Genomic DNA, 26,032 nt, shown 5'->3' with positions numbered 1-26,032 from the left:
GAAAAACATATGAATACTCACAAACCATCCTTGGCAACTCAACTTAGACGTCATCATACTCACTACTCTGAAAGTTAGCAAGAAGACAACTAAGCTCACTCCGCCCATACGGATCATATACCGGGGATAAAACTCTATCCACCCGGTCCCCCCAAGAAATAAAAGCAATCCCCGTTTAAGGTACATACAGTAACCTTCTGACGGTAGCAATTCATAACAGTCCAGTATGATGATAACCAATCCATACCCAAAATAACATCAAAACTAGTCATATCAAGCAAAACAAATGCAAATGAAAGTCTACGACTGGCGACCTCTATGTCACAACCTCGACACCCCTATTTCAAAATAACCTCACCACCAATAGGTGACTCTACACAAATAGAAGATGCTAACTATGCCAACTCTAGCCGTAAAATTGATGCAAATGCAGAAAAAAAAAATGAATGGGATGCACCCGTGTCAATTAACACACTAGCAACTGAATTGCAAAATAAGAAGGTACTTCTCACAACAGATGGAGTCGGTACAAGATCTGGTGCGGTAACAGCATATACACGCCCTGTAGGTCTCTGATTTACCTGCTCACCTCTCGGAGCGTAGGACTCTTACACTGACTGAGCCGAAGAGGCTCTTTGATTGGCCCTCGAGGCCTGTGCTGACTGTGTAGGCTGGTGACTCTGTGTTTGTCACGAACCAAACACACCATGTGTGCCACCCCAACTGTGGGCAAAACCTTTTCAAGTGCCCTGCCTGCCCACACTGATAACAAGTGAGCGGCTACCCTCTGCCATGACTCTGACCTTAAGACACAAGCCGAAGACGATGCTGCTCGCTACCTTTCTCTTCTCTATGGGTAAGCTGGAGACTTGTGGCCTAACTAACCACATTTGAAACAAGTCACATCTCCCTGAACCTGAACTCGACACTGGAAAGGTAGACATCGACTGCACTCCCTAGGACTGCTGAGGATTAGAACCGCTCTTCCTCTTATTGTCCCCCTAATTATCATGACTCTTTCTGGAGCTCCTCATCCTCTCCTCATCTGCATGTATGATAGTCTCAAGATGGGCTACAGCCTCCATAAGGCACCCATAATCTTTGATCATAGATCCGGCCACTCGAAACATGAGGTCGGTTCTTAACCACTTTTCAAACTCTAAACACCAGCGCTTCTCAATCGCCACAAACTCCAATGCAAACGTAGACAAGCTAGTGAATGTGGCTTCAAACTCAGCTACAGGTGTGTTCAACTGCTTGAGATGAGAAAACTGGTTCCTCAATTTCTCCCTTACTGTAGCAGGTAAGTACTTGTCCTGGAAGGCGTTGACAAAAGCGTCCCAAGTCCCTCCAATGCGCCCTCGCGCATACTTCCACCACTGATCGGCGTCTCCCTTCAGCTGGAAGGACGCTGGGGTCATTCTCAAACCCCTGTCTTCAACGCTGAGCATCTCAAACGTCTTCATCATCTACTGTAGCCACTCATCAGCCTTCAGTGACTCTTTGGGATCACCCAAAACTCGTCCGGATTCGACCAGAAGAACTCTCTTTTCAGAAAAGACGGCCCTGCCTCAGTTATATGGGCCTAGACTTGATTATCAACCCTAAGAATGTCTATAGATTCCCTCAATGCTCTGACCATTTCACGGGTTAAGGCGCGTATGACCTGTTGACCTACTGGCTCGGCTACGTTGGCTTGACCAACTCCTTCCTCCCGTGTCAGAATTTGATCCAGTATAGGCATCTCGTGCCTACCACGCTTACCACGTCTACCACCACCACGTCCACTTCCTGACATCCTAAAAGAAGTAACAAAAGAAATTAGCACATTCACAAATGTGTCAAAGCTAGTTTACTCACGTCCTAATACGGTGGACAATAGTAAATCACTCTATATAAACACGTAATCATGTAAACATCTACGAACTTCATTTCTGGATAATGACCGTCCTGCGACGTTGCTAGAGTTCCAGTTAGAAATGGTAGTGATCAAGTGCCTTTCCAACAGGACTCCCAAAAACCTGTGGACTCGATCAGCATTCTAGAAACTAAATCCCATACCCGTATAATCACATAATCATGTTATCATATAAGCACATATCGTCTATACTTTAAGTCTCTAACAAGCGAGATAAACCCATTGTGGTACTAACCACCTCCCATATACCAAAAGTATTCATACCCCGTAAGCTCTGATACCAAGTTGTAACACCCTCAAAATAATACGGATAAGCCAATTCATGAGATGAGTGAACATAATAGAATTAATATCCTTTCATTCATCAAAATTCATAACACAAAAGATATTACATGCATTATACATTCATAAATATTCATCCTGAATCTATATCATGTAATATTAATTTATAACAACAAAATAAATACCCTACGGGCTTCCATCTTTCCAAGATATCATTTGGTTATAACAAAAGAGATCTGAACTTAATACATGTAAAACCCTTGGCTTGAATAAACACTTAAACAATTGCAAAACAAAATAGACCCTTCAGTCCTTAGGTTCTTCCAAGCTACGTTCTTGGAGGAAGCATCTCACCAGTACCTAAAAATGGTTTCCCAAGTAGGGTGAGCCAAAGCCCAGTAGAGACAGTCCAATATAACGTATGAAGTTTAACTAAGGAATAAGTGTCAGATAAATGTTCAATATTCATGATCAACTTACATTCTTCCCCTAACCATTCAATACTGATATTTATATCTCAATCCATTATCACTTATTCATTTTGGGTTAATTCATTCCATTTCAAGTCATATGACAAACACACATAATTTTTCACATGATCCAACTGAGACTACAACTCAGTGGTTCCCTATCCACAAAACTATTATACAAACACTTCAACCTTTCCATTTTACGGAAATTTTATCCGCAGGATCGGCACCCATGTATTCACAAGATTTCGGGACTTCCACCATGGATACTCTGACCAACGTAATTCTCAATGGAGTCCATCCCCTATCTCCTTCCAAATAATGGAATACATCCCCTTTCTTCTCCCAAAACAATACATATACAATGTATTTAAATTCATCGTCATATACAATGACTATCCACAACACATATTCTATGTCTTAATCACATCGTCATATTCAATGACACAACTTAAGTGATTAGTTTCAATTCACTGAATCCTCATGCAATTTCTGCAACAATCATAACTATCCTCCACCGATAGCCCAACATAGATATTTTTAAACAGATATAAAATCTTTAGAATAGATAAATTGTTAAAATTCCATAGGTGAGTGATTAAACAAATCTAACTACACCATCTATTTATATTTTCCCCCAATTTCACCTTTCTCACATCAATTTCATTATTTATACAAATAATATTCAAGACACATTTAGGATAAATCTCCCCCTTATTCAAATATCAACTCAAAGGCTAAAATTTACCATTCTAACACAAGATAACCTCATTTTCAAAACCCTATAATCATCTATGTAACACAATGTTGAAACCCCTCTTTAAATTTGGGACCAAACCCTAAGTTTACCCAAAAACTTCCCAAATTTCCACCATTTATAAACAACCACAAATAACTAGGTTAAAACTCATACTAAAGCATAGAATATTCCTACCTTAAAGAGAGAAGGTGAGCCAAGCAAGAGAGAAATCCCAAAAGTGCCGAAATCTAACCTTAATAGGTTCAAAGAGAAGATCTTGAGAAGCTCCAATATTTTAACAAAGGATGTAGGGTGAGGAGATCACCAGATCTAGGCCAAAATGTAGAGAGAGAGTATTTATAGAGAGAGAGGCTCTCAACTTTAGGGTTTTGGTTGAAAAGATATGAAAAAGTGATGGAAAAAGTGCTTTTCGCGATCTGATATACGCTCAGTCTGCTCGAGCAGAGAGTTTTACGCTTGAGCGCTAGATATAAAGATTTGTTCCGCTCGAGTGCAAAGGTGGCCTGCTTGAGCGTAAATACGCACATCTAGTATTTTGCAGACAACATACAACCCGCTCGAGTGCACACCCGTTTGAGCGTAGGAAACGCCGCTCAATCGTGAAAAACATTCCTTCAGCACTTTTGTAGAAGTGCAGAGTACTGAGAGTTTGTAACTCCCACTCGAGCGCAAGAAAGGCCGCTCGAGCGGATGACCAAGATTTATATAGCCCGCTAAGAAACGACGCTCGAGCGTAAGACCAAAAATCCGGGCAATACAAAGTTTGAAAACTAAGTAATCAACTTGTTCCAAACACAACCACAACAACCCAAAGATCAACTTCAAAGGTATACAAGGGAAGAAAGAGATAGACAACAATATGAAAGTATTAAACCCGAGCCCGGAATATCACAAGAGTCGGGTAAAAACCGGGATCGCTAGGCCTTGTTTGGAAAATTGAATATTTTAGCTGATTATTTGACTTTTTAGTTATTTTAGGCCTCGTTTGGGAACATGCTAATTTAATAACTTTTTGGCTATTTGGCTAAAAATGTAGGTAAAAAAAACTTGTATGTTTGGGATGACTTTTTGGCTAATTACGAAAAGATGTGCAAAAAGTAGAGAGAAAAGAGAATCTTTGACTTTTTGGTATGGGTTGTTGGCTTTTTGGCTAATTTAGTAACTTTTTGGCTAAAATAGCCTCTTGCCAAACAAGGCCTTAGTTTGATTAAAATAGTTGTATTTCGAAAGGTAGTTCCTTTTTTTGTACTAGTTAATTTAATAGTTGTGGGAGAAAAAATAAAATAATTATGAGTTAGATGTGATATTTTGTTTTATTAATTATTTTAGTCTATTTTATTTTTATTGACTATTTTAGCAAAAAAAAAAAAAACTAAAAAAACAAGTTGCTAAATGGGGCCATAGTCTACCATGGTTGTTGACTTGTGTCAAACAAACGAGGAAATAAGAGAAAATAATTGGAAATGAAAAATAATTCTTTTTAAGCAGTTCACAAATTCTGAGACACAATACCATTGCTTGGTTTTCAGTTTTTCAAAATACTTTTTAGAAAATTTTATTCTCTTATTTTTTATATTTTTTTATTTTTATTGAGTTTTTTTAATATTTTAAATAATTTTTTTACTTTTTAGACACACCTAACATAAATACACCTAAAACGTAAAAAAATTGTAAAAAAAAATCTTTTAAAAATTCATTAAATACCAAAAATACAAAAAAATATAAGAATTCAGTAGATTTTTTGTATTTTTATGTATTTATTAATTTTTTAAAATATTTTTTCACAATTTTTTTACTTTTTAGATACATCTAAGCAAGGTGCATCTAAAAAAGTAAAAAAAAATTGTTTAAAATTTTAAAAATATTCATTAAAAACAAAAAAACACAAAAACCAAAAAAGTCAGTTTTCAAAAAACTTAATCCAGAAAACTCAAATCAAACACAGTGAATATTTTTCATACGTATATAACGAGTCCTGAATGGAAAGTTTAAGGCCAAGTTTGGCAACCCAAAAATAATTTATCTTTTTATCTTTTTTTCATCACATCATCTCTCTATTTTTTTGCACATTTTTTCGTAAAAAGACAAAAAATACATTTATTTAGGTCATCCCAAACAACCCCTAAATTCATACAAATTGATAGTTTTAAGTGACAAAATATAATATTTTTTAATTGAGAGGTAGAGTGACATTGAATGATAATTTAAAGAGATAAAGTATAAATTGTTCATATAGTTGAAATAATATTTTTATTATTAAGATTCAAATTGAAAAATAAATAAATAGAAAAAATTAAGGGCTTGTTTGGTTTGTTTTTGGGAGAGTTATTTTTGAAAATTTTTTTGGGGAGAGAGTTTAGAAATTTTTTTGATTTGTTTGGTTATATATTTTGGGAGAGTTTTTTTTAGGAGTTTAGGATGATTTGATATTTTGAGAAAATTTGAGTTGATGTGTGTAAGAGAAAAAGTGATTGAGAAGGAGAGAGGAGAGGGAAAATATGAGTGATTGATGTGTAAGAGAGAGAAAGTGATTTTGAATTTTTTTTGAGAAAAACTTAAACTAAACAATTTTTTTAAATTTTTTTTCTAAAACTCATCTTCCAAATGCAAACCAAACATAAGTGTTATAATTTTTAATTTAAAAAAATAAAATGATATAGTACAATAGTTAATGAGAGTAATAATTTTCCCTTTTATCTATCGTGGACCTAAATGTCTATTATTTTTAAGGAGTTGGGTTGTCACCGAATAGAGCTGTTTGGACTAGTGAAGTCCATTATAAATATCATTTTGATTATTTAAATTATTTACGTTTTAAAACAAATTAATACTAACAAAAATTATTTGAAGATATTGTAATTATATGGAGAAATTATGGGTAGGTGAGAGAGAAAAAAAAAAAAAAAAACAGCTTACCTTATGTGGGTAATTTTTTTGATTTTCTCTCACTTGCATATAGTTTTTTCTAATTTTGTTACATTTATTTACGTTGTGTTTGGATGAGAAATTTAAAAAGGAATTTAGAAACGAGAAGAAAAAATATGTGTAAAATTAAATAAAATATAAATATATTTTGTTCACATTTTACTTATTTTTTTTTTTTTTTAAATTTCTCAATCGAGGATAACGTAATTATTAAAAAAAAAATAAAAATTAGAGGGGTGTTGGGAGTGACCCGATCCATACCATACCCATTACGGTGCTAAATAGCACGGCTGTAATTTGGAAATGTACAACCTGTAAGTCACAGCTTTAGACCTGACGTTTCACATATTTTTGTAAAACCAAAATTTTAAAATATTTCCAGTGTCGGTCCGTCTGTCAGTAATTCATTCAATCAATTCATAAATGAACGAATGTCGGAGCAACAAACACTGAACTCTCGCGCCCTATAAAACTAAATAACTCCACGACTCATCACCCACTTTTGGTCTTCGATTCTCCAATTTTACGAACAAAGAGAGAATGGGAGGCTGTGCGACGAAGCCGAAAGAGTTGAAGAACGAGGCTCCGCCGCCGGAACCGGCACCGGCAAAGGAAGAAGCTGGCGGCACGGTGTCGGAGACAAAGGAGGTGGTGGTTGCAGAGGAAGTGAAGACAGTCGAAGGCGACACTGTTTTCTGCAAACACAAGGAGATTGTTGATGATGACGACTCCCTTGACGACCATCCTAACAAGCGCCGATCTCTCAGTAACTTGTTCAAGGAGGTTGGTATCTAATTTGGTATCAAATTACTCTGATTTTATTTTCTCTCTTTCATGTTTTAATCACAATTTGCATTTTCATGTTACTTTCAAACTCAGATCGATTGCCGATTGTTCATCATGATCGATACTGTTTCTTCTCAAATTGTAATTAGTCGTGAAGAAATTTGTTCTCAGTATTTTATTTCGATTTTCTTTAGATTATTCAATTTTTTATGATTCTCCGGTTGGACTTGGTTCTGCTCATTTTAATTTAAATTTTATTATTGCTTTATCATTTATTATTTTTCGGAAAATTATGTGACTGTATGGTCGTACCATTATTCAATCTGGTCCATCTCTTTAATTTTGTTAATTTTTAATTTCTTTTTTTATATTTGAAAAAAAATTAAATCAAATCCATTATCACAAAAATGTAACTTTTAATATTTACCATAACCTCAATTTCTTGCACTCTTCTTAATATTTCTTTTGGCACATAGCATTTGTGTTTGTTTAGTCATCTTTTGCAGTAAAGTTGACAGATTTCTTGCTTTGGTTAGAATCAGTGTAAGGATCTTTGACCATCCATTGGATCTTTATTTGACAACCAAGAAACAGGTCTAGGCTAGGGTCCCACCTACCCACTTGTTTGTTCTTAATTGTTGTTGTTTCCCACTTTATCTTTCTGTGGGGAACATAACTTTAACCTGTGAAAGCTATATCACTAAGATTTGTCTTCATTTTAATGTCTCCTCTTCCTTCATGTCCTAGAGTGGAACTATGGAACGTTGGAGATGTTGCAAGGATTTGTGTTTTTTTGAACGAGTTGCTAGGATTTTTTGAATGGGGTTGTTTTGTTGCAGTCACTGTTCAGAAATTATCAAGCATTTTGGGAACAGTACGTGGTTGTATATCCAACCAATAATGTTTTGTTATTTTTCCATACTGTTCCAATTTTTTGAGGCCACGTTAGTATACCTTCCTTGCTACTTCCTTGCTATTTGATGGATCACCTTGGAATTCCTGGAAGACACATAATTAGTTGGGTGGGTGGTTTCAGTTTCGTACTATACTATATACCTGCTGTCGGTATTAACTTAACCACCTATTAAGGGTTGGTTTCGTTTGGAAATTGGCTTTACTTTTAAATTTTTTATGAAAAGACGTTCAAAAAATAGAGAGAATAAGTTGACTTTTAGTATTAATTTTTTTAGTTATTTTAGCCAATTGCCAAATATCCCCCAAGAGAAAGGATCCAGAGATTGTTCGTTGAATTTGAATGTGTTGTCAATTGTAGTATTAAGGAGGGCTTTTAAGGGCATCTGCTCAGGATGGGTTTAATACTTTTAAAATCTTTTTGGTATTAAAAGTAATTTACGATCCACTTGTTAAGCAATTTGGTATTAAAAATGTATTATTCCATGAAAGTAATGCTTTAGCAAAAGCGTTAGTGGTTGTGGCTGTCATAGTTTCCTTCTGCGCTGATAAAACAATTGGGAGTGTTTTAGATTTGCTAGCAAAGAATATTCTAAAGGATCACTTTCTATATATAAAAAATTTCTAAATTGAAGTGTTAAAACTCAATTCCATTTTCTTATGGGCAGGCACAGGACCTACAATTTAAGTTTTGAATCCCAGATCTAGATTTTTTGAATGCATATGTAATTCAATTACTGTAGATTTATCTCCAGTCTGTCTGTCTGGGAGGTTAAATCTTTAGATTATTAATTTATTACATAGAAAATGACTGCTGATGAATGCAATAGAAAGACTTTTTTGGTTGGTGGGTATGCAGCATAGGATGCCGATATTGATTGTTTCAATTTACAAAGCATACTTTTCTAAAAGCCATTCCCTCAGTTGATGATCTGATCAATGGAATATTTTAACTAAGAGGTGAAAGATGGGCAGTGATGATGACTTGCGCACTCTCATTAACTCCACCACCCTCCTTTTTTCTTCTGCTTTTTTCTTCTATAACTTATTGCTAGCTGAAAGCTGATAATCCTCAATAAGCCGAAGCCAAAAATACTTTTTTTTCCCCTACTTATTAATAATTAGCTTTTTCAGCTTATTTAAAATATTTTTTTATTCAAATTACAAAAAAAAAAAAAAAGAAAAAGAAAAGCTGCTATAAGCACGGTTCTGAAAAGCGGTTGCGGTCGCCGTAACGGTGGCGGTGACGCGGTTGTGGTTGTGGGGTGTAAAGGCCGTAGTGTAACAGTTGCGGTAACCGGAACCGTGAATTTTTTTATTTTTCGCACAATTTGAAAAAAAATTACCGATACGCATATTTTTTTTCCATGATCATATTTATTGGGTTAAAAATAAATATTGATCAATTTTTATAAATTTTTATAAATTTTTAAGTTTGATCCAATATATTTCATATTTTTAAATTACTATAAATTTAGTTTTTTACATTTTATTTTAATAATTAATGACTTTATATTTTACAAAAAATTAATCACTAACTATTATATATAAGATAAATAATGACAAAAGTAAGAAAATAAATAGGAGCATAAATATATATATATATATATATATTTTAACCAAGCCAAATAGATAATGACCACACTTATTATTATTATTATTTTCAAACAATATATAGATAGACACACACAAACAAAATGGTTTAGTGATAGTAGCTGAATAGAATAGCATAGGTCTTATAGTTTCAACAAATCAATAACATGTTCTTCATCTTTCCTCTTCTCTCTCTCACTCTATCTCTTGCTCCTCTATTTTCTCTTTATCTTCCCTCTTCTCTCTATCCCTCTTCTCCCATTTTCAACTTTTTTTGGTGTGTTTTTTCGAAAGAAACAGTTTGGAACCGTTACATAACGGTGCGTAACAGGCCGTTACGGCTGTTACGGAACCGTTACGACCGCTATGGCAGCCACTACGGCCGACACACTTGTGAATCTCAATCACACTGCAAAAGCGGCCGTAACGGGTGGCGGTAACTGCCAAAACCGTTACGTAACGGTTGCGGCCGCTTTTTAAAACCTTGGCTATAAGTAATTTTATAAGTTGCACCAAATAGCCTCGGTAGTTGGAAAAAATAGTGTAAAAATTGCAAATGGATTACGTGGATAAATTTTGTCTCCACGAACACAATAATGTTTGTGATCCCTACCGCGAAGTGAGATTGTTCATGGAATAGTGATATTGTCACGTGTATCACCATTACATCAAATATTTACTTCAACTGCTGTTATAATGTCCCCTTATGCCCTATCTCTCTCTTTTTTTTTTTTTTTTTTTTGCAGAATGAAGGGAAGGACTCAACTGAATCTGATCCAGCAAAACAAGACGAACCATTGGTAAATCTAAAACCTACTGACATTCCTGAAACAAAGCCTCATGAATCTGGAAAAACTGAAACTCCAGTTGAGCAGATGCCAAGGGAATTAGTTGTTGAAGTTCCTGTGGGGGCCAAAGCAGAGAAAGCAGTTGAGGTTGCACCAACTACCGGAACCTTGGCCGAGAAAGCAATTGAGTCTCCAGCGGTTTTAGAGATGAAAAAACCAGAGGAAAAGAAAATAGTGGAAGTGAAACCAGATGCAGAGACTCAAAATCCTGAAACACCGATGGAAAAGATAGTAGTAGAAGAAAAACCAGCTACAGTGACTGAAAAACCTGAAATCACCAAGGAGAAAGAGACAAAGGCAGATAACTGAATTGTTACTGAGAGCATCATGAATGTGGTAGAGGAGGATTTGGTGATATACAACAGGAAGAACTAGCATTTATGTGTCTTGTAGTGGAAGCAAGCAGGCGAGTAGTGTTTGCAGAAGACAAGTGGTCTGAGTGTGTTGGTATATGGTTATTGGATGTCAGAAAAGACTGGTTGTTATTGTTCAGTAAATTTTATTTCTATTTTTCATTGAGTTTTCCTATTCCCACCCTTCTATTTTTGCTTTTGGACCTATCCATTTGTTAGTCTAAATAAATTGATGTTTGTAGATTGTATTGCCTGTTTTACATGCAAAATGTGTTTTTGAGTTTGACTTGTATTTGAGTTGAGACTGTAGCATCAATTCCTATTGGGTTGAAGCAAGAAAGATATAAAATAGTCTTACATCCCAATGGGTGAAATTTATGCTACATCGAGTCCGAGATATTTTATGAAAGTGCGAAATTTGAGGTTAATGAAATTGTCATTTTGGCAGAAAATATAGGTTTTGAAATAGAATGGAAGTCATTCTGCTTGTGTCCTATCAGCTGGATACCAGTATTTGGGTTGTATGTTTCACTTCCAAGTTTAAGTCATGAGTTCTTCTCGTGTCCTATCAGCTGGATACCAGTATTTAGGTTGTATGTTTCACTTGCAAGTTTAACTCATGAATTCTGTGTGTGTGTGTGTGTGTGTGTTGTTTTGCACATGAATGAAGGATTGAACCCAAACAGGGCATGTACTCTTGATAGGCACCACCAGGGCATGTATGATCTTCAGTTCAGCTCACTTATCCAAAATTGTACACCATGAAAGCTAAGCAACCCACTCATGCTGATCATGACTAGGTTGCAAATGGGTATGATATATATATATATATATCTATCCCAAGATTTCTACTTTACTAACTTGTAAGAGAAGTGAAAAAAGAAACATTCCCCCACCTCTACTATGTGTACCCATGATTTGAAGGCACATGATGATCTTTCGTTCTTAATTTTATGATTCATTGTCCTATGTTTTTTTCTCACCGCATGATCTGTTAAAACAACTTTCATTGAAAATTAATACATCTTTTGGTGGATATAAGGTTTGGGGTAAGAAAACAAACATTTTTAAGGACAGGAGATTCTCACTACGCTTTTGAATGACATTATTGTGCCAACTGCCAGCATTTGAATGCAAACGCATAAGTCATACAAAAACAATTGTTGGGCTTTTGGTAGGTTCTGCTTCGTTTGAGCATCCTTTCTCGGCGTCATTGGTTAAACAAATCTCATCAGCCATCATCTTCTGCTCTATACTCTTTCCCCACAAAACACTGTAAAGCCCTCCAACCAGCAAAATGGATCCCAAAACACTACAACCATAAACAAGGAAACAATCAAAATAAATAAGTGTAAAAAGAAATTGAATTACGGATCAGAGCACCAAATTAAAGGTTGAGTTTGTGCGTTAGCAGATAAAGCAGATCACCTTCCCAAAGTAACTATCTCGCCTAGGAGGATTGCAGAACAAAGGATTGTAAAGACTAAAGCCAATGGTGTAGACATGGCTAGGAACACCGGTCCCTTCTTCTCAATGACCCATGTTTGTAAGTAGTATGTAACTCCAGTCACCACGATTCCCTATAACGAATTTCAGTTAGTTTTGAGACCATGGCACTTCATTCACATCTTTTGCTTCATATGCATATATTTAAGTAAAACATGATGGTGATCTTGAATTTTAAAAGGAATTTACGAATGAAAATACAAAAATAGTAAAAAGTAAATAAAATATAAGCTATCTTTTGTCTTCAATTTCCTTTTCTTTCATCTAATTCCTTGATATATTCAATTTAAGCCACAAATATATATATATATATATATATATAAGCCGATGAAAGATAAATACTATAAAGTACAGCATTTTCTTCTTACACAATATGCAACGGCTACAAGTCTGACATTCCATTGCAACTTCCATTGACGAGGGTCTCTTTCCAAAGCAATGGCAATGATAAGTGATTGGATTGAACTAAAAAAACATTGGAGAGTTGTGAAGAGAAGCTTTGAGGGATAACTTTTCATCACTCGAGCCTGCTTCAATCAATCATAATCAAATCATTACGACATTTTCAGAAGTTGAAAATGTAACTTTGGGGATGTTTTTTTTTTTTTTTTAAAAAAAAAACTCAATTAAGTACTTAAAACTGAAACATAAATTACACAAAAGGTCCTTAAAGTTTAGCACTTATTTCATTTATGTCCTTAAATCTTTAATTTGTATCAAATGCATCCTTAAACCTCACACATTAGTCCCTCCACTTAATTGTTGTTTAAAACATAAGACAAATGATTACCCAAACCTCACAACAAATATTGAAAGGCCATTAAGGACACTTTAACACGTCTATTAATGTAAAACTAATAATAAGAAAAAAAAAACTAAATTTGCTATGTATTTGGTTCTCAGCAATGGAATGAAAGGCGTATATGTGCACTTCACTTGTTGCGCTATTCGTCTAGGCAGGAAATGAGATAAACTTCTCCTAATGCCCTTCAACTATCTAATGCTTTTGATTGGCTTGTTGGGTATGCCAACTTTGTTGGCATGTTCTTTTTAAACAATAATAAAGCTTGAGACCTCTAATTAGATTCCACCCACTGCCACAGTCAGTGCTGTGTCTCGTTTTTTTTTTTTTTTTTTTTGCCATTTCCACCTCACTAGTGATGGATTTAGAGCTCAATATTTAGAGATCTAAATCATCACTGTTTAAACAATCATGCTTTTATCCTAAGCCATTCTTATTGACGCTATTTAGTTGTACTGTTTGTACTTCTCTTTTCATCAATATATCTTTTATTTTGCGATAAAAAAAAAATGTGAGGCTAACGTAAAAAAATTTCTTATGTTTTTATATCAAAGTTAACGTAGGGTTTGAAAGATGTAATTGATACATATTAAAGATTATGAACCAAAATGAAGTAAGTATTATACTTTAGGGACCATTTTATGTAATTAATCCAAAATTAACAGTACACAATGAAAATAAATCGTGTGTTTGATAACACAATTTATATCACACTTAAAAATTAAGGAAAATTACAATCACCTCTTTTGAGATTTGGAGAAAATACAGTTAGTCCTACAGTTTTGACATAATTGCACTAATCTTCCTTGAGGCTTTAATTCACATAATAATTAAGTTATTTTTCATCTGTAATTCGTTAGTTGTATAAATAAAAAAAATAATATTATCATTTTTTATTTATAGTAGAACGTATATTTATCTTTACTTATTTTAATATCTATCTATTATCTGCATTAGTTTCGATTAATTTAGCCTTACTAAAAAAAAAGACAAAGGTGTAGACATCTTATTTTTTACCAGTTCTAAGACTTGGACTCCTTTAATGCTCCTCAATGATGAAAGAAGAAATCAACGATTATGGCTTTTTGAAACAACTCTAAAGTGGTTAGATCCCGAACTCTAGCCAAAACGTTTTCAAGACCCAAAAACTTTTTTTTCCTTCAAAAGAGTTATTGAAAACAGTCGCTTCACATGTTCGATTAATCCAAACTTTTCTTTTCAAAAAGACAAAAATCAAGTTTCTTTCAAAACAATTATGGAAAAAAGAGAAATATTGGTTGAGCAAATATACCAACGACCTAGCAAAACCCACGACCGCAGGTTTGCACTCATGACTACAAGTATAGACTCGTGACCACAAGTTCCTAGTCTCCCAGGAACAAGAGACTGCAAGAAGTTGCTTACAGCGGTGCTGTTTGGTGTAACTGTTAAAACAGATTATAGATTATAGCTTAATAGATTATAGATTATGACTTTAATCAGAATCTGTTAATCTGTTTGGTATAGCTGTTGGATTATAGATTTAAGTTGCTGAGTAGCGTTTGTTAAATAAGTTGTGAAGTAGCTTTTTCAATTAATTTTTAATTTTTATTTTTTATTATTCACTATTTGTCTACATTTTTCATAAAAAATAATAATAACATTTTATAGTCCATTTGGGTCTTTTTCTATTTTTAAAAAAATAAAAAATAAAAAAATCTAAGAGTATAACCGTAAATTAATATGTCTAAAGCAGAAGCTGATAATCAGAAGCAAGGGGTGAGCAGCTTCTCAAAATCAGTTTTTTTGACTTAAAATAAGTTGTTAGAATTAGAAGCTGTTTGAAATAAGTTTAACCAAACAGTTCAAAATAACTTTTTAAAAACCAGAAGCCATAAACTGGCTCAAAAAAGCTCCACCAAACGAATTGGGATCCTCCCCTTGAGGCCCCTCCTTCATTCCCTCCTTGTAAGGCCTTCGGGTCCACTTTGAGGCCCAGTTTTGATAATCCGAACCGTTCATATTTTTAGATTTATTCAGTATATCATACCTGTAAAAAATCAAGTTGATCGAATATCATAAAGTATGTGTTCGGAAAACTATTTATTAAAAAATAGTTTGTAGTCCCAATTTTCTGAACGCATACTTTCTGATATTCGATCAACTTGATTTTTTACAGGTATAATATACTGAATAAATCTAAAAATATGAACGGTTCGGATTATCAAAACTAGGCCTCAAAGTGGACCCGAAGGCCCCTGCAAGGAGGGAATGAAGGAGGGGGCTCAAGGAGGGGATCTGGACTCCCACCAAACACCCCCAGCCACGGGTTATTATTTGCAGCCGCAGTAAATTTTCAGCTAACAGCTGTTTCTCACAGTGATTTCCTCTAGAGGCTGGAATATTCCAGATATGTGACGTATTGCTAGCTCTATATCACTTCCTTAGCCTATATATAACCCCAAATCCTTGAGAAGAAAGTGGGGGACTCTCATAGTGCCAAAACTCTGTCAAAATATACTCAAGAGCTCTCATCTTCTTCGACAAGCCATATTCTCTACCACTGGGAGCTGGATCTTGAAGATTGAAGACTTCCATTGAAGCACACTTGAGAGATGCATTGAAGCTTTGTCTACCTTCTTGTATCATCTCCTCTTGCTATTGCTTTGCAACCTCCAAACCAAGAGGTATATCCTCACTTTTTCTTTTCTTAGTTTCCAAATATGTTCCATCTCTTTGATAATGGTTAGATCTATTGTTTCTTGTTGATTATCTTGTGGATTTGAGTTGTCATGTGAATTGGTCTTATTTTGAACCAAATCCATGTCAGTTTTTATGTTTTAGGAGTAGATCTTAGCTATTTCTATCTTTGCTTTCTCGTTTTCTCTCTTTATTGCATTCTTTTAGCATGTTGACAATCTAGTTTATGGATTTAAGTCCGGTTAATCGATTTTTTTTTTTATTTATTTATTTTTTTTTTATAGGTAATGTTGCTATATTGTTGCGTTGGTTGATTTTCTAGTTTGAGATGCTCCATATGACATTCTAGTGCCAATCAGGCCTATAGCTTTGCATGATTATGAGTTTTTTTTGCATTAGCTCTTTTTTCATGCATTTTTTTCTTCTTGTATTTCTAATTCTGTTTCTTTTGGTTTGGTATGAATGAGTACCACGTGAGTTTTCTCTCATTTTATTCACCCAAAAAAAAGAGTTCTCTCTCATTTCCTCTGCACCTTGCATGTTTTCGCTTTTACTTTCTATGTAAAAAAAATGTTTTTATGAACTTATATGCTTGCATGATATCTTTATGATTGTTTGGAAGATATTTTTCCTAAGTTTGAAGCGTTCTTATCTCTTCTATACAAGTTCGTCTCTATTTTTTTGGGGAGATTGGTCAAAACCCTCTTATAATAAAATTTTAATACATTAAGAGTATATACAAAAAGTTTTTCTTAAAAAGTCCAACACATACCATCATTGTCAAAATATTAAACTTTAAAATAATATAACTTTTGATCTAGATGTCGATTTTTAATAAAATTAGTATTTTTAAAATTTTCTCATCAAGATTTATCAAATAAGATCCATGTTGATTATGAAATTTAAAATATATATATATATATATTATTACCGTCAAAATTGATATTAACAGTAACATGTTACTGTATTTGACAGTGATATATTATTCTATTTTACAGTAACATGTTACTTTAATTTATAGTAAAATCCTACTCTGATTTACAATAAATTTTACTTTAATTCACAATAAAGTTTGTATAACAGAAGAAATAACTCAAAAATACACTATTAGAGTAAAATTTTACTGTCATTGTTGAACAAAAAATCAGCAAAAGAAAAAGAAAAAAGAGTGCATATATATATATATATATATATTTTGAGAACAATAGAGTACATATTAAAGAGTAACCACAACAAGTAGAAATGAAATTTTACTTTCATATTTACAAATTAATAAAAAAGCAACAATGTATATACACACATAAAACCTTCCATGTATCCACGGAAGAGGTCAAACTCTCTTCTAACTTTTCATTGGTTAGATTTTAGAAAGAAAATATGGAGCTTTTTATTGATTTTAGTTTCGCTTAATTTTATTTTTTGTTCCATTGCAATTAGATTCATGGCACATACATATATATATATATATATATATGTAATCTGTAGATTGCAAAGCAAATCTGAGTCAAATGCCAATGCATGTCCTTCAAGCCCCAGCCAAATAAAACTAAGGTACTTTATGGATGAAGAAAATTTATGTTGGAGTTCAAGCAATACACGCTTTTTACTAGATACTTTTAACCAAATTTCCCTATTTATTTTTATTTTCTTGTCGGAAGAACACTTATCAAAACACTTTGGTAGCATTTGATTTTGTTTTGGAATCGTGATTTGGATTAAAAAATTTTAAAACTCTTTTCAAAATTTATAACTAAAGATAACTAAAAACTCAATTGAAAAATTATTTTCAAAACTCATAACCAAACACACAACTCAAAACTCAATTAAAAAATTCTTTTGAAAACCCATAACCAAACTCTATTAAAAACTCTATTTAAAAAAAATATTTTTTTCAAGAGATATTTTTTGAAGAAAAATACTTTTTATTTTTTCCAAAAAAAATATTTTGTTATTTTTTTTAATTATTGGCCAAATAATTTGTTATGATTTAGATATATATGGGCAATTCAAAAACTTTTAAAATTAAAAAAAAATTCAACAAGTAAAAAAATAAAAAAATTTCAAACAATATTTAAAATATTAAAAAAATATAACAAAATATTTAAAATTAAAAAATTAAAAAAATATTTAAAATAAAAATTATATATTTAAAATAAAAAATAAATTTTAAAATATTTAAAACAAATATAGCACATAAATATAGTAAATACAACATACATTAAAAAAATAAATATTTACAATAAAAAATATTTACCTTAAAAAAATAAAATTAAGAAAATTTTTAAATCTTAAAAAAAAAATAAACTGATTTTTTTTTTTAAAAATACAACTCAAAACTCAAAAACACAAAATTCAAAATATAATTTAAAATTCTTTTCAAAACTCATAACGAAACTCTTTTCAAAAACTCAAAACTCAAAATATAACTCAACTTAAATCATAATTCAAAAATTAAACTAAACAGAGCCTTTGTTTTTCCAAGAAGCAAGGGGATAGACGCATTCCAAAACATGTCATTTGTCCTATTGTTTGTTTCACTAGAAAAGTTAGTTTTAATAATTGGAACATAACCGTATTTGACAATGAATCTTTTATCAAGAATTAGTAGAAGTTGATAATTCGATCAACTGAGTTGGGTGTGCTCAATTCATGACATTTCTCTCTCATATCTAAACTCTCGGACCAAAGATTTATAATTGTACTAGTTCAACGACCCATATGTATAGTTCGGAGTAAGGGTTTTTAGTTTTCTCAAAAAGATTAGGTAACAACTCCAGATCTAGTGACATGGTTTTTGTTCAACATTTTGTTAGATAAGTAGATTTTTTTACATTATTGCCAAATCTAGACACTCACTCGATTCATATTGTAAGACGGGAGTGAGTTGGTTGGTCGATCTTTTCAATGTCCCGCAGTAGGATTGACTATATGTTTTTTCAACTTTTAGGGACATGAGTGTCATTTATCATACTCTTAAATACGATATAAATTAAGTAACATGCTTGCTAATGCTGAATTTCCAATTGTTTATGTTTTATGTGACTATTGAGATGCATTGGTATGAGGATATGCTTAATGAAGAAAGGTATGTAGGTAGGTAGGTACCTGTAATACAAGCCACAAACCCCAGAAAGTATTAGACATGAGCATAAGGAAGCATCCTTTTATCCATGTTTTAGTAGAAGGGACTTGATCATCTTGGGTGCTGCTGTACTTATGGTGTACTTCAAAGAGGTGATGATGTAGCAAGAGTTTCAAACTTGGGCCCCTATACAAGGCTATGATTGCAGCACCACCTAGGCAGATTGCTACCCCTGCAATTTTTGCAATCCCATGGGTTGTCCGCAACTTCACCATTTCCATCCTGCATATATTATCATTTTTAGAGCATAAGAAATTTTTTTAGTTCATAATGTCTGTTAAGTTGAGATTTTGAACCTACTTTTCGGCTGAATATGGGATCAAGATTCTTATTTGATCCTGCCTAGCCCGGCTTATCCGTTTATAAAAAGTGGACCAAATTCATTTAATGCGAAAAAAATATTTAGAAGCATATCAATAAGGTGGGTGGATTTAAAATTTATAATTTTTTAAGGTTATATTTGGTTCATAGATTTAGGTAGGAATTTGAAAAAGGAAAAGAAAAAATATGTAAAAAGTGTGTGAAATGTATATTTCATTTACATTTCACTCATCTATCCCATTTTTATTTAATTCCTAAATCCTTATTCATATCCATGAATTAAATACAGTCTTAGGATCATGTTTTAGATACTAGATTAGATCCAATGATGGACTAAGTAATTTACAAACTTGACCTAACCCAACCAATGTTCATCCCTACTTGACTACTGTTTATTCAAGCAGATTAAGCAATATTCCTTTATCAATTTTCTTAATCTTGACATTTATTATAATTTTTTTTATTAGCAAAAGAAAATTTTATTGATGAGAAAACATAAACAAGACAAATATTATACATCAATACAAAGAGTGAGTGCAAGAGCATCAAATCTCTACATTCTTACTTTACATATTTATGTGTAAAAACTATAAATCACACCTCTGTAAATTATTACGGTACTTTATTTAGACCATAAGCGGCCTTGGTCCTGACCTTTCATAAACTCCAACTCATATATACAATGGAATACAACAATATTTTAAAGTTTTGTTCTTTTAAGTGACCGTCCTTCAATTTGAAAAGTAACCATTTATGCTTTTTTCGATAGAAGGTTGAATATTACATTTTTGTTCTAACAATGTGGGACTAAAGATTAAAGCATAAGCTTTTTATAAAAAGTGAAGTATCCCTTCCATTATTGTTTTGCCTAGAAGTATGCATAGTCCGATTTGATGCTGTAAGTTTAGGGTCAAATTATAAAATTAAATTGTGAACGGTAAATTGATAAATAATTAAATTGTGATTTGAGCGGTTTTAATTTATTAGTTATTTGAATAATAATCTTAAATAATTATCAAGCATTTGTGTAATATATAATATTAATTTACATAATATTTTGTTTATATATGTTATATATATATATGTAACACTAATTTGTAATAAATTTTACATCTTAAATCTCTCTCATACAAATTTTTAATTTGATATTTCATCAGTGGTAAAAAAAATTATGTTCAAATTATAAATTTCAAACCATAAATCAAACTAACCCACAATTAGCAGACAGATTAGTGCATATTGAGTAATATTTTCCATAGCCTTAGTTTTGCCAATGTGAGACAAGGGAATAGTGAATTGTAAAATTCTAATCATAATTAAGGCAATTACATATTTAATATTTTAGAGAACAATTTCTCTCCGGTTCGAAAACGGATTGGATAATATTGTTGGGCTTCAGTGGGCCGACTCCGGGCTCATATTGATAATCAAAATCGTTGCATATGTAGAACTTGTCGAGTACATCATTCCTGCGAAAAATCACGTTAATCGGACATTGATAGTCACTTGATCATATTGCATTTGTGTTTATGATTTATTTTTAAAACCATAATTTCCGTTGAAACAAATGCAATCTGGTCAATTGGTTAATGATATCCGATCAATATAATTTTTTGCAAGAATAATATACTCGACGAGCTTTACAAACTGAATGGTTTAGATAATCAAGATGGACCCAAAATCGGGTCCACAGCGGGCCAGCAACATTGTCCAGTCCAATTCTGAACTGGAGAAGCTGTATCCATATTCTAATACTTAATTAATTAGCAAAGTTTGGGAACCAGTTAAAATAGTTAAAGAGTTACTACAAAAAAGTCATTACCATAAAATTAACTCTTCTCTATACTTTTCTATAATTATTGAGTCCATAGGCTTAAGCTTAAATATTTTTGGACCAAAAATATATTCTTATTTCTCCAAAATGACACCTATCTGTTCAAAATTTACCTATTTGTCTATCTGTTCAAACGTCACATATCTATACACGCATCACCTATCTGTCAAACTATTAATTTAAATGTCTAACTATTTGTTTAAATGTTACCTATTTATACGCGTGTCACCTATCTGTTTAATGTCACATATTTGTCCAACTAAGCCGCAGCCTACTGCCCACTATCGCTGACTTTCAGGTGTCGGTGACTTTTCTGGCAAGTTTTTTGGTGCTAGTGACTTTTCTGATGGTTTCTCAATGCGTGTCTTTATCATAATAAAAATTAAACTTTACACTAAATAACATATGACTCTATACATAGGAATGTACTTTTCACTAATTAATCCTTTAATTAAAGAATGTACAGACTGTATTTTCGTTGTTCTCAAAGGTCGTTAGTGCATCAATTTTTTATTTTTCTTAGGATATCTCTTGTTAAAAATTTAGATGGCTTTGCTAACAATTCTTTTTGGGAGGATGATTAAAGCTAGGTGGATGATTACTTCAATAACGGTTTGAAAACAAGAAGTTCAAGTTTTGAGGCATTTCAAAATCACTACAAACAGTTTCTGGTAAAGTCTATTTTGATGATAAAAATGTTATTTTAAAATTTATGTAATTTAAACCATACAAATATTTAGTGACAAAGGTAATCTCAAAAAGAAGGAAAATTCGTTAGGAACATTCGCTTGGTGAGTTGGAACCTAATCTCAAAAAGTACTTCGGAACCTAAATTCCGTCTTCAAATGTCATCTTCAAGACGATGTTTTAGCAACTAACTTAAATAAAATGTTGTCTAGAAAAGTAAGGAAAAATGATTTTTAGTGACAAAATTTTAAAAATATCACTAATAATGTAGTTTTAGGAAGAAAATAATTTGGTCTCAAAATGTTTATTTTTTAACACAAAAATTATGATTCCAAAAAGATAGTAATTAATCACTAAATATCCAATTTCATCGGAAAAAAATGCAATAATGACACTTTTGATAATAAAATATTTAGGTTAACTACATTGACCTCCTTTAAGGTTTGGAGAAAATATAGCGAGCCTCACATTTTTTACATAATTACACTAATATCTCTTTTAGTAAGGCTAAAGAGATCAAAATTAATATAAATGGTATTAAGATATAAAGATACACAAGATAAAATATACATTTCAATATAAAAAAAGATGGTAACACAATTTTTTCATTCAAATGAATAACCAATTTTTGATGAAAAGGGGATTAAGTATTATATGAATTAAAATCTTAAAGGAGTCTAGTGTAATTATGCAAAACTTGTGGAGCTTAGTGTATTTTCTTCAAACCTCTGGTGAGGTTAGTGTAATTTACTCAAAATTTTATCTCTAAATTTCTATTTCTAAAACTTTAAATTATTAACAAGATGGGTGTTTGGTTATATGATTTAAATTATTCAAATTATAAAATTATATTTTTACACTTTGGGTTAGGTTTCCACCATTACTAATATTAATTTGGATGGACTATCTCCAATTGAGCCGTATGAATTGAAATAAGGGCCTATAGGAACTAACTAGTTAAAATTGATAATTTACAAATGAAATAGAAAAAAATGATAATAGCATAGGGGTAAAAGTGAAGTTAACCAAAACAACATATTATAGGTCATAATAATAATAATACAATCTGCAATTTATAAATTGACACAAATTAATCTCATACTTAAGGCATAAAAGTACAATTAACAAATTTTTTTTTATGTTATTTTTAGTTCCAAACGTATTTCTATTTTTAACGAGGCATATTGACAACATGATCGGGATCACTTTAAAAGATACTTAATACTTTGAAGAAATATTATTTTCCTTCCCAAACTATCACGCGTTTTTTACATTGATCCGTATAATTCGATTTATTTCAATTTAGTACTTGAACTTTTTACAAATTGATCAATTGTCGTCACTTTTCGTCTACAAATGGATAGAATGTGCTGATGTGGGGGGCAAATTGATTTTTAAAGTATAGTTTGGGGGCAAATTAATTTTTAATTTGTGGGTTAAATTGATTTTTAAGGTATAGTTTGGGGGTAAAATGAAATTTTAAATGTCACGTTAACACATTCCGTCCAATTATAGACGGAAGGTGAGGGCAGGGGTCTAATTGATCAATTTGTGAAAAGTTCAGGTACTAAATTCAAATAAATTGAAATATGGGGGTCAACATGAAAAACTCGTGATAGTTTGAGGGGCAAAATGATATTTTTTCTAATACTTTTGGAGAAGATATTGGCACCTGTTATGTTGGAATCAGAATGACAAAACACAGTCAAAGAACCAAAAGTACAATTAATCCTAAAAAAAGAAAAGAAATAGATTGGATAAAATAAACTAATCAAAGTATTAAAAGATACTAACCACTAATGAAGCATCTTTAGGGAGCCAAATCATGCCCAATTGTACCAGTAAAGTTAAGTTAATGTCATAAACTACAAAGCTTTGTTTTACTGATCAAAAAAAAAAAAAAAAAAGTTAATGCCATAAACTACAAAAACCATTTAAAACTATCTTGATGCGTAAAGGCGGCAGGCAAGCACCAGACCTGAATTATTGGAGTTAATCTTTTTCTGTTTTTGTTTTTGTTTATTTTGGTTTCAATTGGATTCTCACAAACTTTTGATTTAGCGCTAGCAGATGATTGGTTGGATTATTCGGTGCCAATCTAATTGGGATTGAATTGCTTTGTTATGATGCTATCTATACATTAGTCTTTCTTTATTAATGTATTGTACTAGCTGTAATTATACTTTTTTTTCATCAATAAAATTATTCTTTTTTGCGGATAAACAAAAACACCTGACCTGAGTTTATGGACTCATCACATAAACAAACCTTCCATCTTTTAACGATCCTTCCTCAGTCTTCCTGGTAGACAAACTCTTTCCCATGAAGTATTTCCTTTCAGTATCAGCATACAACTTAAATTCATGAAATACTAAGTAGAAGCACATCACATGCTATATTATATACCAATATAGCTTAATAAATTGAAAAAAAGACAAAAAAAAAAAAAAAAAAAGTTGATTAAAATGAATTTGAAGTAAAGGGGTTGATTTTAGATTAAGCTTATAGCTTGCAGTATGCAAGCCCTACGTATTTGAACTTGCAATAAATTGCGATAAACAAGCCCTTTGTATGCATTTGAACTTGCAATAAATTGCGATAAACAAGCCCTTTGTGCTTGAAACCATAGAATCATGATCCATGGACTCCTGAATACTGAACCTTAACTTTTGAAGTAAATGAAACAAGGAAGAGAGTGTGTGGAGTGGTGCAAGAACAAAAAAATAAAAATAAAAATTACCTGAGTAAGACTGCAATGAAGAAAGTAATGACTGGAAGAGAGTTTGTAGTTGCAGCAGCCAAACTTGCAGATGTATATATAAGGGCAACTCCATAGACATTCAAACTCAAAGTAATACTGAAATTAAATTGGAGCACAAGTACTCAAGATTCAAGAATTAATGCTCAACAAAACATATATGTATCACATTAAATATTATTGCCAATGTAAATAGACATCATAAGCATGAAAAATTATCAAAATTTTTAATATTAATTTTATCAAAACCTGCGTACGTACCCAAAGAATGAAAGCATAAAAATCTTGAAGAGGGTCATGCCTGAGATTGCTGGTGCATTCTTCCTTGCAACAAAAAAAAAAACAAAACAAGAAGATAAAAGCTCAACAGAAACCATCACTAGTATATGTATGTATAGTATAGTAGGAAAGAAGAATAAAAGGATATAAAAAGATAAATTTTCAAGATTTAATTACCATTCGAAGAACATGGCTAAAGGAGCTAAGAAAACGGTAGCAGCGGCCTGTCTGTAGAAGACGAACACGAAAGTGTTCATACCCACATCAAATGCAGCTTTGGATAGCAAGAACATGCCTGCATATATGGCCTGTATCAGGATAACTGCCAAGTAGGGCTTCTTTCCTTCCATTTTCATATTTTGATTTGATCAAGTGATGACCGATGGATTCTAGCTTGAATATTTTTGTTTTGTTTTGTTTTGTTTTGTTTTTGATTTTTCACAGCCAGAATTTGGTGATCCATCGTAAGGGTTATATGTATATATATACAATATATACATGTCCCCACCCTAGTCCCCACGCTGATATGAGTGATGAGCAATGAAAAGAAAAGCATAGTGAAAATTACGCGCCTCTTCTGTTAGAGAGACGTGTATGGTGATGATACTTAGCTGCTTTAATTTTAGCAGTGAATGAGGGACCACGAAAAAAAGATGATGAAATTTTTTTCATGAACATGATAATGAAAGATTTACGATTTTTGGATTATCTTGATTAGTGTGTGGTGCTTTATTCTAAGTGTAAACCAAAGGTTACAAAGTTTTCATGATTATTTTCATGATACCTATCATTGCTGCGAAAAAAAAGGCTTTTAATTGTTAGTGGGTGTTTCTATTTGCAACCTCTTAAGGTTGGCTTAGCAGCTTGAGGTTTGGGGCTTATAAATCTACTTTTGTTTTAGGTGTTTGGTTTGATTCCTTCAATTAATATAAAGCCCTTGAGGCCAAGTTTGATTCTCCCGATCAATATAAAATTTTCGAGGCCATGAATTGTAATAAAACGCATTTTTAGTAATTATAAAATTATTAAAAATAAATTATATCAGTAATCTTCGTTAGGTTCAATTTCCCCAACTAATATAAAACCCTTGAGACTGCAAATCGCAGAGAAGCCTATTTTTAGTAATTATAAAATTATTAAAAGTAAATTATATCGATAATCTTTGTATATTGTTTGT

At 32.3% G+C, this 26,032-nt stretch overlaps 2 protein-coding genes across 3 annotated transcripts; one reads left to right on the top strand and one right to left on the bottom strand.

Annotated features, from left to right (window-relative positions):
* Positions 1-6,605: 6,605 nt before the first annotated feature.
* LOC114296016 (uncharacterized) lies at positions 6,606-11,088 on the top strand. Its single transcript, XM_028240300.2, has 2 exons — positions 6,606-7,138; positions 10,393-11,088. The coding sequence occupies exons 1-2, from the start codon at positions 6,896-6,898 to the stop codon at positions 10,801-10,803; spliced, it is 654 nt and encodes a 217-aa protein (XP_028096101.2). The 5' UTR covers positions 6,606-6,895; the 3' UTR covers positions 10,804-11,088.
* A 751-nt stretch (positions 11,089-11,839) lies between these two features.
* LOC114296015 (WAT1-related protein At5g64700) lies at positions 11,840-25,451 on the bottom strand. 2 transcript variants are annotated; one of them, XM_028240298.2, is made up of 7 exons: positions 25,033-25,451; positions 24,838-24,900; positions 24,559-24,675; positions 18,940-19,198; positions 12,722-12,880; positions 12,276-12,427; positions 11,840-12,159 (listed from the first exon to the last, which is right to left on the bottom strand). In XM_028240298.2, the coding sequence occupies exons 1-7, from the start codon at positions 25,209-25,211 to the stop codon at positions 11,994-11,996; spliced, it is 1,095 nt and encodes a 364-aa protein (XP_028096099.2). In that variant the 5' UTR covers positions 25,212-25,451; the 3' UTR covers positions 11,840-11,993. The 2 variants fall into 2 exon arrangements, with proteins under 2 accessions (XP_028096099.2, XP_028096098.2); XM_028240297.2 differs by having other exon boundaries at positions 12,722-12,883; positions 25,033-25,322.
* Positions 25,452-26,032: the final 581 nt, after the last annotated feature.

This window comes from Camellia sinensis, chromosome 1 (genome assembly GCF_055761805.1).
Source record: "Camellia sinensis isolate YWXY chromosome 1, ASM5576180v1, whole genome shotgun sequence".
Taxonomy (NCBI): domain Eukaryota; kingdom Viridiplantae; phylum Streptophyta; class Magnoliopsida; order Ericales; family Theaceae; genus Camellia; species Camellia sinensis.
The sequence above is the reverse complement of the archived record's forward strand: the minus strand, read 5'-3'. Positions and strand labels throughout refer to the sequence as shown.

Excerpts from the sequence above, each read along its gene's own strand:
- LOC114296015 (XM_028240297.2), bottom strand. The coding sequence starts at position 25,211 with ATGAAAATGGAAGGAAAGAAGCCCTACTTGGCAGTTATCCTGATACAG. Across the intron at positions 19,199-24,558 it reads TTCATTGCAGTCTTACTCAG|GATGGAAATGGTGAAGTTGC; the intron begins GTAATTTTTATT and ends TAATATATGCAG. Across the intron at positions 12,428-12,721 it reads TTGTAGCCGTTGCATATTGT|GGAATCGTGGTGACTGGAGT; the intron begins GTAAGAAGAAAA and ends AATTCGTTATAG.
- LOC114296016 (XM_028240300.2), top strand. The coding sequence starts at position 6,896 with ATGGGAGGCTGTGCGACGAAGCCGAAAGAGTTGAAGAACGAGGCTCCG. Across the intron at positions 7,139-10,392 it reads TCAGTAACTTGTTCAAGGAG|AATGAAGGGAAGGACTCAAC; the intron begins GTTGGTATCTAA and ends TTTTTTTTGCAG.